At 34.4% G+C, this 12,172-nt stretch overlaps 1 protein-coding gene across 1 annotated transcript; it reads left to right on the top strand.

Annotated features, from left to right (window-relative positions):
- The first annotated feature begins 4,708 nt into the window (after positions 1 to 4,708).
- On the top strand, positions 4,709 to 6,467 carry LOC122593373 (histone H2A.Z-specific chaperone CHZ1-like). The gene is made up of 2 exons (XM_043765768.1): positions 4,709 to 4,812; positions 5,947 to 6,467. The coding sequence occupies exons 1-2, from the start codon at positions 4,798 to 4,800 to the stop codon at positions 6,304 to 6,306; spliced, it is 375 nt and encodes a 124-aa protein (XP_043621703.1). The 5' UTR covers positions 4,709 to 4,797; the 3' UTR covers positions 6,307 to 6,467.
- The last annotated feature ends 5,705 nt before the right edge of the window (positions 6,468 to 12,172 follow it).

The following is a 12,172-nucleotide window of genomic DNA, read 5'->3' as shown; positions in this document are numbered from 1 at the left end:
TAGAGCATTAGGTTCGTAGCTTGGAGCACCTCATGGATTGTGCTTGCTTGTTATTCGGTGGACTTGTAATGCGAACAATTTGTTTTTCATTTATGGATTATGGTTATGTAATGGATTCTAAAACGTCATCTTGAACTTGTTGTCTTTGATTTCGAATGATATTTAAAACTTGATGTTGATGTTTTATCTTTAAATCTTTTGTACCATGTCGTTTTGTGACACTTCGTGTTTCCGCCTTAGTCAGGGTGTTACACAAAAATACGACCCTCGTGGTCCTTTAGTAGGGTTTTCGGGAGACACGTCTGGCCTTTGCGAGAGATCGATCTAGACGTTTGTATCAAAGACGGGGAACACGAGAGGACGGAAACGCTGGACCTCGCCATCGTACGATCCCCATCACCCTATAATATCCTCTTAGGGAGAATGGTGATGTGACGGTTTGAGATGGTTCCTTCCTTGATTCACAGGCTCGTCAAGTTCAGATCCGAGACCAGGATAGGTACGATCCACTCGTCTTATGTACGAATAAAACAAATCAACCATGTGAAGAGACCGGAGGACGAAGGAACCTCTGTTACGGTAGAATCCCAGGGACAAGCGGACGAAACGAAGGTAGTCATTAATCCTTCCTTTCCGGATCAATTAGTCTCTATAGGAGCCCAGCTTTCGGACGCATGCAAATACAAACTCCGGAAGCTATTACAGTCGAACATGGATATTTTTGCATGGGAGTATGGAGATATGACTGGGTCCTTTAGTATTAGACGGAAAAACGTTCGCGACGGAGCACCGCCTAAATGAACAAAAGCATGTAGAGCCTGTCCATCAGAAAAAGCACAGCCTTTCAGCCGACAGGGACGAAGCCGCCGGAGGAGAAGTGGATGAGTTGCTAAAAGCAGAAACAATCCAAGAATCCCCCTTCCCCATCTGGATTGCGAATCCGGTGATGGTAAAGAAAGGGAACGGAGGGTGGCGGATGTGCGTTGACTTCACAAATATCAACAAAGCATGCCCTGGAAGGTAGAATCGCTTGCAGACCACAGGTTTAAATGTTTCCTAGATGCCTACAAAGGCTATCACCAAATAAAAATGGCGGAGGAGGATGAGGATAAAACAACATTCTACACGAGTAAGGGAACATACTGCTACAAGAAAATGCCGTTCGGGCTAAAGAACGCAGGGGCTACGTATCAAAGCTTGTCAATCAGCTTCACCGCTTGAGGGCCTGTCACAAGGTTCTCACAAAGAAATGGAATTACCTTGTTCACTAAACCATCCGCCTTTTCTAGAAGATCCCCGTTCTCAAGATCTTTCTGCAACAACTCATCATGCCACTTCGCCAGACCGTTGCGTAGTGCCCTCACCACCACATCCTGCTCCGATAAACGCTTCTCCAGATCTACTATCCTATGAAACAAACTTCCAAAAACAAGTTGCGATTCTTTCAGCATGTCCTGGGAATATTCATACTCCCAACACAAACCGCTAATTAAAAGATTTTTTCGATCACTCAGATTTTTCGACAAAAACTCCTCTTCCATAAACCTACGAGCAATCATACCAGAACAAGAAATAGGGGACACACTAGCAGGACCTTTTCCCTTGTTCACAGCGGCGGCGGAACAGTATCCAATGGAGCATCAGAAGAACCAACGTCAGCAACCTTCCTGTTCGATGACATCACACCTCAATAACAACAGATCTGAATAAGATATAAAACAAGAAAATGGAAGAAGATGATAACAACAAAAGGAAACAAGAAGAACAGTAAATGACGGCGGCAGTCAAAACAAAAATTAAAGATTAGAAAGTCACATACCAATAAAAAGGAAAAAAAAAAAGAGAATTAATGCAAGGAAAAGAACAGGAGACACGCTTTTATACATTCAAGAAAGGAAAACTCCAACCGTCGATTTCACACCTTGAGATGTGTGCGCTGACATGCAAAACACTTGGATTCCCGAAATTACGAAGACACCCCCTAAGAATGAGTACATAGTCAAAATTAGTCCAAGGCAATAATCATCTAGCGAAAATTACCCCCTTGGACTGGAGGGCTTAATGGTGTACCCTTCCAGCGGTACCATCTTGTGGCACGAAGGTCGTCCGTAACAAAAGCTTCAAACAGAATTAAATGATAAAATCAAACTCCTACAAATTAGGGATTTGATCCCATCAATAAGGGCAGACATATATGGAAGTTATTCTGGTCCACAATTAGGGGACACCCTAAATGAACTTGGACTACTCCTAGGGCGAAGCATTCTTCCTATAAAGGGGGAAAAGAAAGATCAAAGAAACACACAATCACACACATAACGACTCCTAAGGAAAAAAGCATACACAACTCGCAATAATCAAGAAATCCTCCAACATAGTCGATTGCACGACTCTAATCGGTCATCCGACACCATTCACACGTCCGATTGGCGTAAAGAGGCTAGAAATCACAAGCAACGCCGGTGGCCGGAAATCACAGGCATCGGTGTTAAGATCCCAAACACGGTGGGGGTGGGTGGTGCTATAGGTCAATTTGGGACACTTAATTACATTAGGTATTTTTTTATATATATTTTGGTGTTATTATGACTTATGAGAGGGTATTATAGTAAAGATATATGCATCCCATTGGAATCTAAAACATTCCATGGTTATATAGAAGGAATTCCAAATTCAATATTTTATGGAATTTGTTGGAAAGTTTAAGATTCCAATTCTATCACTTTGCTCAACCAAAAATATTTAGAAATGAAATTCAAATTCCAATTCCATTGAATTCCGTGAACCAAACACCCCTTAGAAGTTGGTCCTTCGTTGCCAAACAGTTCATCTCAAACTTCAATCCAAGGATGTTTGCATTTAATGGGCCGGTTCTGTTTTAGGGAAAGATCCAAGTTTTTGGGCCATGTTTGGCGTAAATAGGAAGGAAATTGAAATGACGATTTTGACCTTAGGATGAATGTATGAAGGTTTGTAAATATGTAACTGAATGAGGTTAAATATGAATTAGATGGAGAAATCAAGAAATTGAATACTAAAAAAAACGATGCTAAAAGTGTTTATAGTTTATTTCGAGGTAACAATAAAACTAGTACGGAGTATTTAGTAATATCCTTTTTCTATAATCCTTTTTTGAGGTGTGACCCTACGGTTATTGTTGTTAGTGTTGGTCAGAAAGTCAATTCGTACCACACTTTCAACAGCGACATCGCTGCTGAAAGACCCTGGTCAGATTACTAAATATTCTCTGGTCGGGGTACATTATGTGTTTTTAAAAACCAAATAACCCAAAAAAAACTCATGCAAGTTGATAGAATACAATAAAAGAGAAAGGTAAAACCAACTTAAGTTAACCAAACACTCGCTAAAAGTTGAAAAGAATAAGATTAAAAGCAATGAATGTTCAAAATAATGAAGTACATACACCTTTTGCATCAAAACTTTGTCAAGTGGTTTCAAGCATAAATGAATCTTACCTTAACCCTTCAATAATACTACTCCAACCTTGTACCCCCCAACTATACCATCTACCGTAAGCCACTGTCTATAGCATTTGTTCTTTGTCTATAATGCAGATTTTATTCTGTAGTGCAATAATTTACTTAATCATGGAAGAATACTTTACGGGGAATGATATCTAGACAACAAAATTTTGCCATCTACAATAAATGTACAAACTGTCTTGCGCAATGTACAACTGCATTATGCAGGATTTGTTGTAGATGGATAAAATTTGTTGTAGCAATATCACTTCCCATACTTTATTTCAGAGAAAAAAAGAAATACGTTAATGATAGCCATATAGTTTGTACTTCGTAACATTCATTTGAGAACTTGAAGGTAGATAAAAGCAGTTAAAAATATCAATTGAGATCTTTAATTAGCATATATCCTCCGATAGTAACATGCAAGGCCTTCATATATAGCAATAATATTTAAAATCAAAAAAGAAAATTAGCCATCGGATCCATCATGGCATTCTGTTTAATTTAGAAGCCAATAAACATTACGAACAAATGGATATTCACTAATTCTTGTGAATGAATTGAAGGAGATATTTATAGTGAATTGGATAGATATAACTATCAATTCAGCCCAGATACATAATTATTTCTATTTACCCTTGTCATCAATTAGACTTCTTATTATTATAAGGAGATGTTTGTTTGGAGACAAGCGATTATATCTAATTAATTTCCCATTGTTTCGGGCATTTACTTTAGACATGTACGGACAGTGTTATTGCATCTTTGATCTTTGGTCTCCAGAGGTGCCTTCGAGTTCCAACCTCTAACATATGGCCCTCTTAGATGTCACTGCGTTAGTGTCCGAACCGCTAGTCAACTAACAAGCCGTTCTGAAAAAAAAAAAAAAAAAGTAGTATGAAACTCATTAATCTGTTGATCTTAAAGAAGTCAGATATTAATAGAAGTATAATCGATTTATTCTAAAGCAAACATAGTTTAAGCACCCATATAGTTAAGATCAGATCAATATTTACTCAATCGCATCTTCCAAAATAAAAAAAAAAAAAACTAAATCGAACCTTTAAACCTTTGGTCATAAATAAAATTAAAAGATTTTTTTAAGGTATGATATCACTGATCAGAATATAAAGTGTAAATGTCAGAGCTAAAAAGTAATATTATTCCCCTGCCTCTTCCTAGTGTATACCTTAGGTTGTTTGGTTATAAATACGCTATTCACTCTCTTAATGTATCATCATTGCAAACTTTATTTTTGTTCATCCCCTGCTTCTTGCTTTTCACTAGCTAGCTTAATTATCTCGGAGTCTACATGGCCTCAGCTCAGGTTTTATTTCTTTCTCACTCTTGGATATTAGGTACATACAATTTATTGGTGTTGTATCATATATGTATAAAAAAAATACAATGTTGCTTACAATACAATCATATATTTTAAAGAGAAATGATTAATCTTCCTAACAAAATATCTTAAAAATCCTTTTAACTATTAGATAATAATATGTAAAAAAATTAAGAGGCAAAATTAAAAAAGAAAATTAGTGAATACTACATGTCATTTTTTATACTTTTAGATTAATCTTTAAAAATATTTATCATTTTTCTATTTTAAATGGGTTGGAAATAAGCAATGTCCTCAAGGACGTGCAAGTGGTGCAACCGTATAGGGCTTCATTTTTTTTAGTCCACACTTTAGTTGAAACAAAAAAAAAAATGAATAACTTTCATAGTAGACATTGTTGACTGCAAATTTACTATCTAACTTCAACGAAAAGGATATTTACTTTGAACTAAACTACTAAATGAGCTCAAAAGTTCTACTCTATTGTTAAAGCAAACCAAAAAAGAAACATGTTGAATATTATATGGACAATACCTTATTGGAATAGGACGCACACATGTCAATTTATATTCAACAATTCTACAAACTATTTTTACATTTAAAAAGATTAAAAAAGTTAAGATAGTCTTTAATTCTAAAAGTAAAGTAACCCCGATGCTTTTTTTTTCACGGGTTTCGGGTCTCAATACTACCTTAGACGAATCGATGGTATATGAGGAAGGTTGAGAATCGAAAATGATTTCCAACTTTGTTGGGCATAAGAATCGAACCTTTAAACTCTGACGCAGAGATAAGGGCACTTGATCCATCATCCAACCCAATTGGTTTTACTACTTGATTGCATCTCTAATTGCAATAAAATTGAATAAACAATGAGCCATTTATACTTTTTCTAAAGCTCTCATATTTTAATATTTTTCCCCTTGCTTTTATGGCTTTCTTGTGGTATAGCTAGAGCTTCAGAAATAACATATGTTGTATTATATATGTTACTTAATTTATATGTGATATCTTTATGAATGTTTACTAGAAAATATCAATCACTAAGACATTTGATGTTCGTATTTGTCAAGTGAATTTGGAACATATCTAAACTTTAATGAAACATAAAAATCCTAGGTCGATGCGACACATGTGGAAGAGTTCACAAAACCTTTGGAAGAAACAACATTTGAATCTCAAGGACCAGAAAAGGCTCCAACGCCTCCTCAAAACATCAAATCCCCCTACGATGATGATGATGATGATGATGATGATGATGAAAATGACATCACCTTGCCCGATCAATTAGGAAAAGAAGAGGATTTAGATGACGACGACAAGGATGAAAAGGCCCCAGAACCTCACATAATCGAAGATGATGACGAAGATGATGACGATGATGATTATAATGATGAGAACAACGGAGCACAAGTTGAAGCACACATCTCGAAATCTGGTTCTAGAGCTACTGATTTTTCAGAGGAAGATGATGATTGAGCATGATCAATTGGTATTTATAAAATTTGAAAGTTGCAATGTTCTAAAAAGATATGTTTTCTGTAATTTAGTGCTTTTCTGTAACCGGGTCGGGTTCTTACCTGTTAATGACCCATCTATCCATCTATAGCTTAAATGCATCCATTTGATTTTACACTAAACTTTTTGTCTCTTCTTGCTATTTCTATAGAGATGATAAGATTGGTCCTAAATTGTATTAGGATGGCAACGAAGTTTAACTTATACCTTACGATTAACGGTTTCTGAGATTTAGAAATTAAAAATAAATTACAAGGACATTTAATAAAAATAAAAGTAAATGACGAACGTGTCCCTTACTTAACGGACCAAATAGATGACGTATAGTCGCGGAGTGAGAAGTAAAAAATTTGACCAACTTTTGGATTTTTTTTTTTAATTAATTCACTTAAGCACAATAACTGTGAAATTCTGCCAAGTTGAAAGACCAAAAATATAATTACCCAAAAATAAACTTTTTCTTTCCTTCATTAAACTCTTTTTAGTTTTCTCTTAAATATACGTGTTTAATGTTTGGGTTTCGGATTTGGTTTCCACCAATCGTCAATTATTTTTTGTATATCTTTATTTTTTTCAAATCCATATAAGAAAGTAATATTAGAACCAATGTATTAAAAATTGGTATTTTAATCATACCGGTGTGAAATTAAATTTCAATGCTGCCGGTATTATCGGTATTACTGGAAATACCGGCCGGTACGACTATTTTAAATTATTTTATTTTTATATTATAAAAGTACTACAAAGCTTGTTACAATTTATCGAAAATAATCAAAAAACAAGTATAATCCACTCAAAAACAATACCAAATAGGTATTTCATAACAAAATACAAGTTTTAAAGTTCAAAAACAACAAAAAATAACATTAAAGCATCATAAAACTAATTTTAATAAAAATCAAAAAAATAAATATGTAAAAATACCAGAAATACCGAAACGGTAATAACGGGAATACCAGAGATGAGGACCTTATCTGATGAGTTGCTCTATGCAACGGCGCATCAGGAGTACCGCGAAAATTATGGGAGGGGCTTCCATTACGAGCATTGCTTCATGGAGCTTATCACGGTTTCCTACTTTTGAAACGTTTAATTAAGTGTGTTTTAGTCTTTTAATTAAGTGTGTTCTAGATGTGTCTGTTTCTTATGTATCTGTTTGTAATATGTTTGTGTAACGTTATTTGAATAAATAAATATTATATTTGAATATATAAAATTCTAAAATACCATTTTATTAATAGAAACGAGTACAATACATAAAATAAAAAGCATTACAAACTTTTTATCATGTTTTAAAGCAATTTAACAACAGAAATTATTCATTGATTTCGCCCATATGATCATATGGTTCAAGGTCATGATCGCAGAAGCAAGTTGTTCGATAGCAATCTGAATCTTATCGATCTTTCCCTGCAAATAAGTAAAGTACTGACACTCAAGTTCAGTACAATGTTCGGTTTGTATATAATCGATTTGCTATTGACACCATTCCTTCTTCGCTTTTAGTTTGAGACCAACTTCAAGCAGTTCCTCTTTGAACCTTTGGTGGTCGACGATATCAGCCATAACACGCTCATGCACTTGATCGACGATCATTGGTGGTTTTCGGTTAGGGGCATTTGATGAGGAAGCCATATTAAGAGTTTGTGTGTTGATCAGAATTGTTTGATCAATGCCAATATATATATAGGAACAAAAAGACGCTCCTCTAACGTTCAAAGTTCAAAATTCAAATTTCAAAATTCAAAATATTTACGCTTATAGTCCCTCAAACGACCATATATTCAAAAACATTTACACTTTTAGTCCCTGAACGGCTAGCCTGGATTGACACTCTATAAATATCAACCCAGAGTACAATTCAGTTTCATTACCCTTCCAACTTTAATCTTCTACAAACTCATTCACTCTTTTTAACCAAATGGCGTCCTCCTCATCATCATCTAAAAAGAATGTTCACCGACCTCGTCTAACCGAAGATGAGATGAAAAAAAGAATCGTGGATGATGTCAAAGAGGACACACTACTTCAAGCTGAAATCTCTAGGGTCATGGGTTCCTTGCGGGAGAAAAGACGATGATGCGAGCAAATGATTGAGGCAATACAAGCACCAAGCCGCAAGGTCTCGAACCACGAAGAACATTATTCTTCTTTTCCACAACAGGAGATCAAGCAGGTCAAGAGCGTGGTCGATGATGTTTTTAAGGCCGTTCACACCTTAGGTGACCAATGCACTTGGGCCGAATCATACCACGATAATTTCGGAGAAGACAAAACAACGTGGGAAGTCAAATGCCCCAAACATGACAAATGGTGGGCAAACGAAACCGCTTATCGTGGTTTAGAAAAAATATTAAATTCAAAAAAAAAAATATTAAATTCAAAAATATTAATGTATTTCGTGTTTTAATTGTGTTTTTTTTAATATGTAATGTGTTTGTATTAATAAAGTAATGTGCTTGTTTAAGGTTATTTGAATAAAAAAAATATTAAATTCAATTTTTTTTTTTTACCAAACTAGCCGTTGATGAATAAAAAAAAACTGCACAGCCGCTCCGTATTCACCACCACGAAAGTCTCAATACGCGCGCGAAAACTAATCCAATACAGCTCACACCCAATGGTGTGCACCGTATTGGTTAGTAAATACGGACGAATACGATATACATAAGGGGTGCTCTAAGCGAGATTAATTTTGGAGGTTTACTTTTTTAGCATACAAAACAAAGAAAGCAAAAAAAGAATAACTCAACGTGAAAGGCACTCTGGTCTACTGCTTTTCATTGTGATGTGAGTTAGTGACTAAATTTTATCTTATGGAATGGTTGGATCAGTGGTAAACACCCTTGCCTCTGGAGACAGAGGTCATGAGTTCGATCCTCATCCCATGCAAAGGTTGGAGGGCCTTTTCTACCATTTAGGTAGAAACTGGAAGCAGCCTCTCTACTTTGGTAGAGGTAAGGTCTGTCTACATCTTAACCTCCTCCATACACCGTCGAGGTATTGGGCTCAAAAACCCGTAGAAGGCGGCACTGAGCAGTTACTTACTTTCTTTTTTTTTTACTGTGAAGAAAATGTTACATCGATGTATATCTCCTCTTATGTTCTATTTTGAGTAATAAAAAACAAAATGATAAATTGTAGATCAAATGGTACGTACCTGATAACTAATTCACAACCATATCATCTTAGATCATTTCAATATTCAAGTTCGTATCATTGAAGATGGTTCAGTTTTCAGGGAGGTGAAGGAATTAGGGACTGTGTGAGGGTTAATTATATCGTCTCCTTTTCTTTCAAAAGGGTTGAAAGCAAAGGGTTTTTGGTTTTTCAATCAGCAACAACCATTTACTTTTTTTATTTTTATGATAATATTAACCCAAATATCTAAATTACTAGGCCCATCATAAAATCGTTAAGGTATTGGGTCCCAAAACCCGTAAAATACGGTACTGGGTTCTTACTTACTTACTATTAGGCATTTAGACTGACTGCTGAGTATATAGTAACATAATCAAGTAAAGCAATCATCCATTCAAAATGTGTTTCTTACTTGGTTTGCCGTTTTCAATTAATTGTAATAACGGCAATCCAGTAAACAACAACTTTATGCTCAAGCATCGTACGTGGGCGGTGATCATGTCTCAAGATGTTGTATCCTATAGATAAATAAAAGCGGAATTTGTAATTTCCGACAAAGGTGTTGTTCTCCACCTAATTATAATTACTTAGTCGATTCATGTAATGAGATGCATTTTTAGTGCAAGTAGTCTTTCGGATAAATAGGAACATCATAAAAAAGTGATGGAAAGCCACATATTTGAATTTAATAAGAAAGCCTGATTTTCAAATTTCAGTAATTTAGAATTTTACAATATTTACAATAGATTGGCATGTAATCATGTAGCAAAATAGCAGAGTAAATTTATATGTAACTACATATATATATATATATATATATAGTTGCAAAAAGAAATGAGTTGTTGTATTGCAAAGTGTATATCACCTATTTGGTGTCATTAGTCATCAAAATGGCTAAGCAGTTAGAAAGAACACCAAGGGGAGGGCATAACTGACACGGTTGTATTGGTGAACCAAATAATAACAATTTAGATTAAGTATATACGCTAACTATTTTAATCAACTGTGTGGTATAAATAGATATTGATTCGTTGTAGTAAAGACTTCTATACACATACACTTTTAGCTCGATGAGCCGTCATTCTAAAGGTTATCTAAAATATGATCAGAACATAGCAAGAATGATCATCACTACTGTATTATATGATGTACTATACTCGATCATGGTCGTTGTGTTGATAAAGATTAAGATTACCATTCTGATGGAAATGATTGAATATAGTCTTCGTTTTACTTATTCTAGTAGATGGAGTGCAAACTGCTAATAAAATCAATGTTGAGAAAATGAACGTATTTTAATAATAAATTTAATAATGTTACTAATGGATCATATCTTATATCCAAATCATGAACACTACGTTAATAGTAAAAAGATATAAAAGAGGTATAACTGAGAGTAAACTTTACTGTTTGTAACTTTGTAACATCGGACAAAGTTGGGATTGTTGTAGTTGCGGTTTAAAATTTTCTGATCATTCCAGCATAAAACCTCTTACATCTTGATTTTTTATTCTATAAAAATTAGGGTTTCATCATTAATTCATTAATATTAAAATATTATTATATGAAGGTTTTTTACCTAACTTAGGTGTGTGACAACCCCACGCTCACTTTTATATATATATATATATATAATATAATAGTAGAGAGATAGAGATGAGATTATTATTAGATTTTAATCTACGATAGAACAATCAACTCAGTTGGACTTCGTTTTAGGGGCTTTTGGGCCGTATGTATTAGACGTCCAGGATTTGCACAACAAATGAACAAAAGAAGTGTGAACAATTTGTATCACAATGGAGCGTTGCAATAGTTGGGTGGGTCCTTTTAACAATCTCGTGCTTGAGCTGAAAGAAACAGAGTTGTACTGATTTGTTATGTTAACATAAATTAAGTCAAAAAGAAAATTTAAACTTATGACTATGATTTAGGATTTTAGGTACCTTTTCTTTACGTATTGAATATGAAACAAACACCATCTCAATTTAATCGATGAAGGTATTTTAGGTATTTCAACGAGTTTTAAAATTGACATTTGTGGTCCATAATTTAGCGATGAGACTTCTATATAGGGTTGTAAATGAGCTAAACTCGATTTTAGCGGTACTCGAGCTCGTTTAAATATATGGGGCTCGAGCTTGAGCTCAATCAAACCTTATTATTCAAACTCGAGCTCGGTTGGTGATGTATTAAAGAAAGTCAGGCTCGACTCATATATATATATATATATATAATGAAACTAAACAAATTAATTTTTTACTCGAGTTTGGCTCGAGTCGAGCTTAGTAAGTGATCAAAACTAAACTCAATTATCAAAAGCTCGTTAGTTAAAATTCAATATATACTAAAAAAATTATGTATATATATATAAAAATTCATTTAAGCTCGCGAGCTTAATCGAATTATATATTCGAAATTTGAGCTCGGACATGATTAATAAACGAGTCAATAATTAAGCTTGAATTCGGCTCGAGCTTGTTTAGGCTTAGATCAAAACGAGATTTTTATAAATCGAATTTGAATAGTTATCTAATAAGTTGACTCACCCATACATTTAATGAAATTTCTAATCTTAATTTATACCCAACTAGATTATCGTCCCGCGTAATACGCGAGTAAATATATTTTTATCTTTATATATAAAAACTAAAAGTTCATTTGAAAACTAAAAGTTATCTGAAAA

The sequence above is a fragment of the Erigeron canadensis genome, chromosome 3 (assembly GCF_010389155.1).
Source record: "Erigeron canadensis isolate Cc75 chromosome 3, C_canadensis_v1, whole genome shotgun sequence".
Taxonomy (NCBI): domain Eukaryota; kingdom Viridiplantae; phylum Streptophyta; class Magnoliopsida; order Asterales; family Asteraceae; genus Erigeron; species Erigeron canadensis.
The sequence above is the reverse complement of the archived record's forward strand: the minus strand, read 5'-3'. Positions and strand labels throughout refer to the sequence as shown.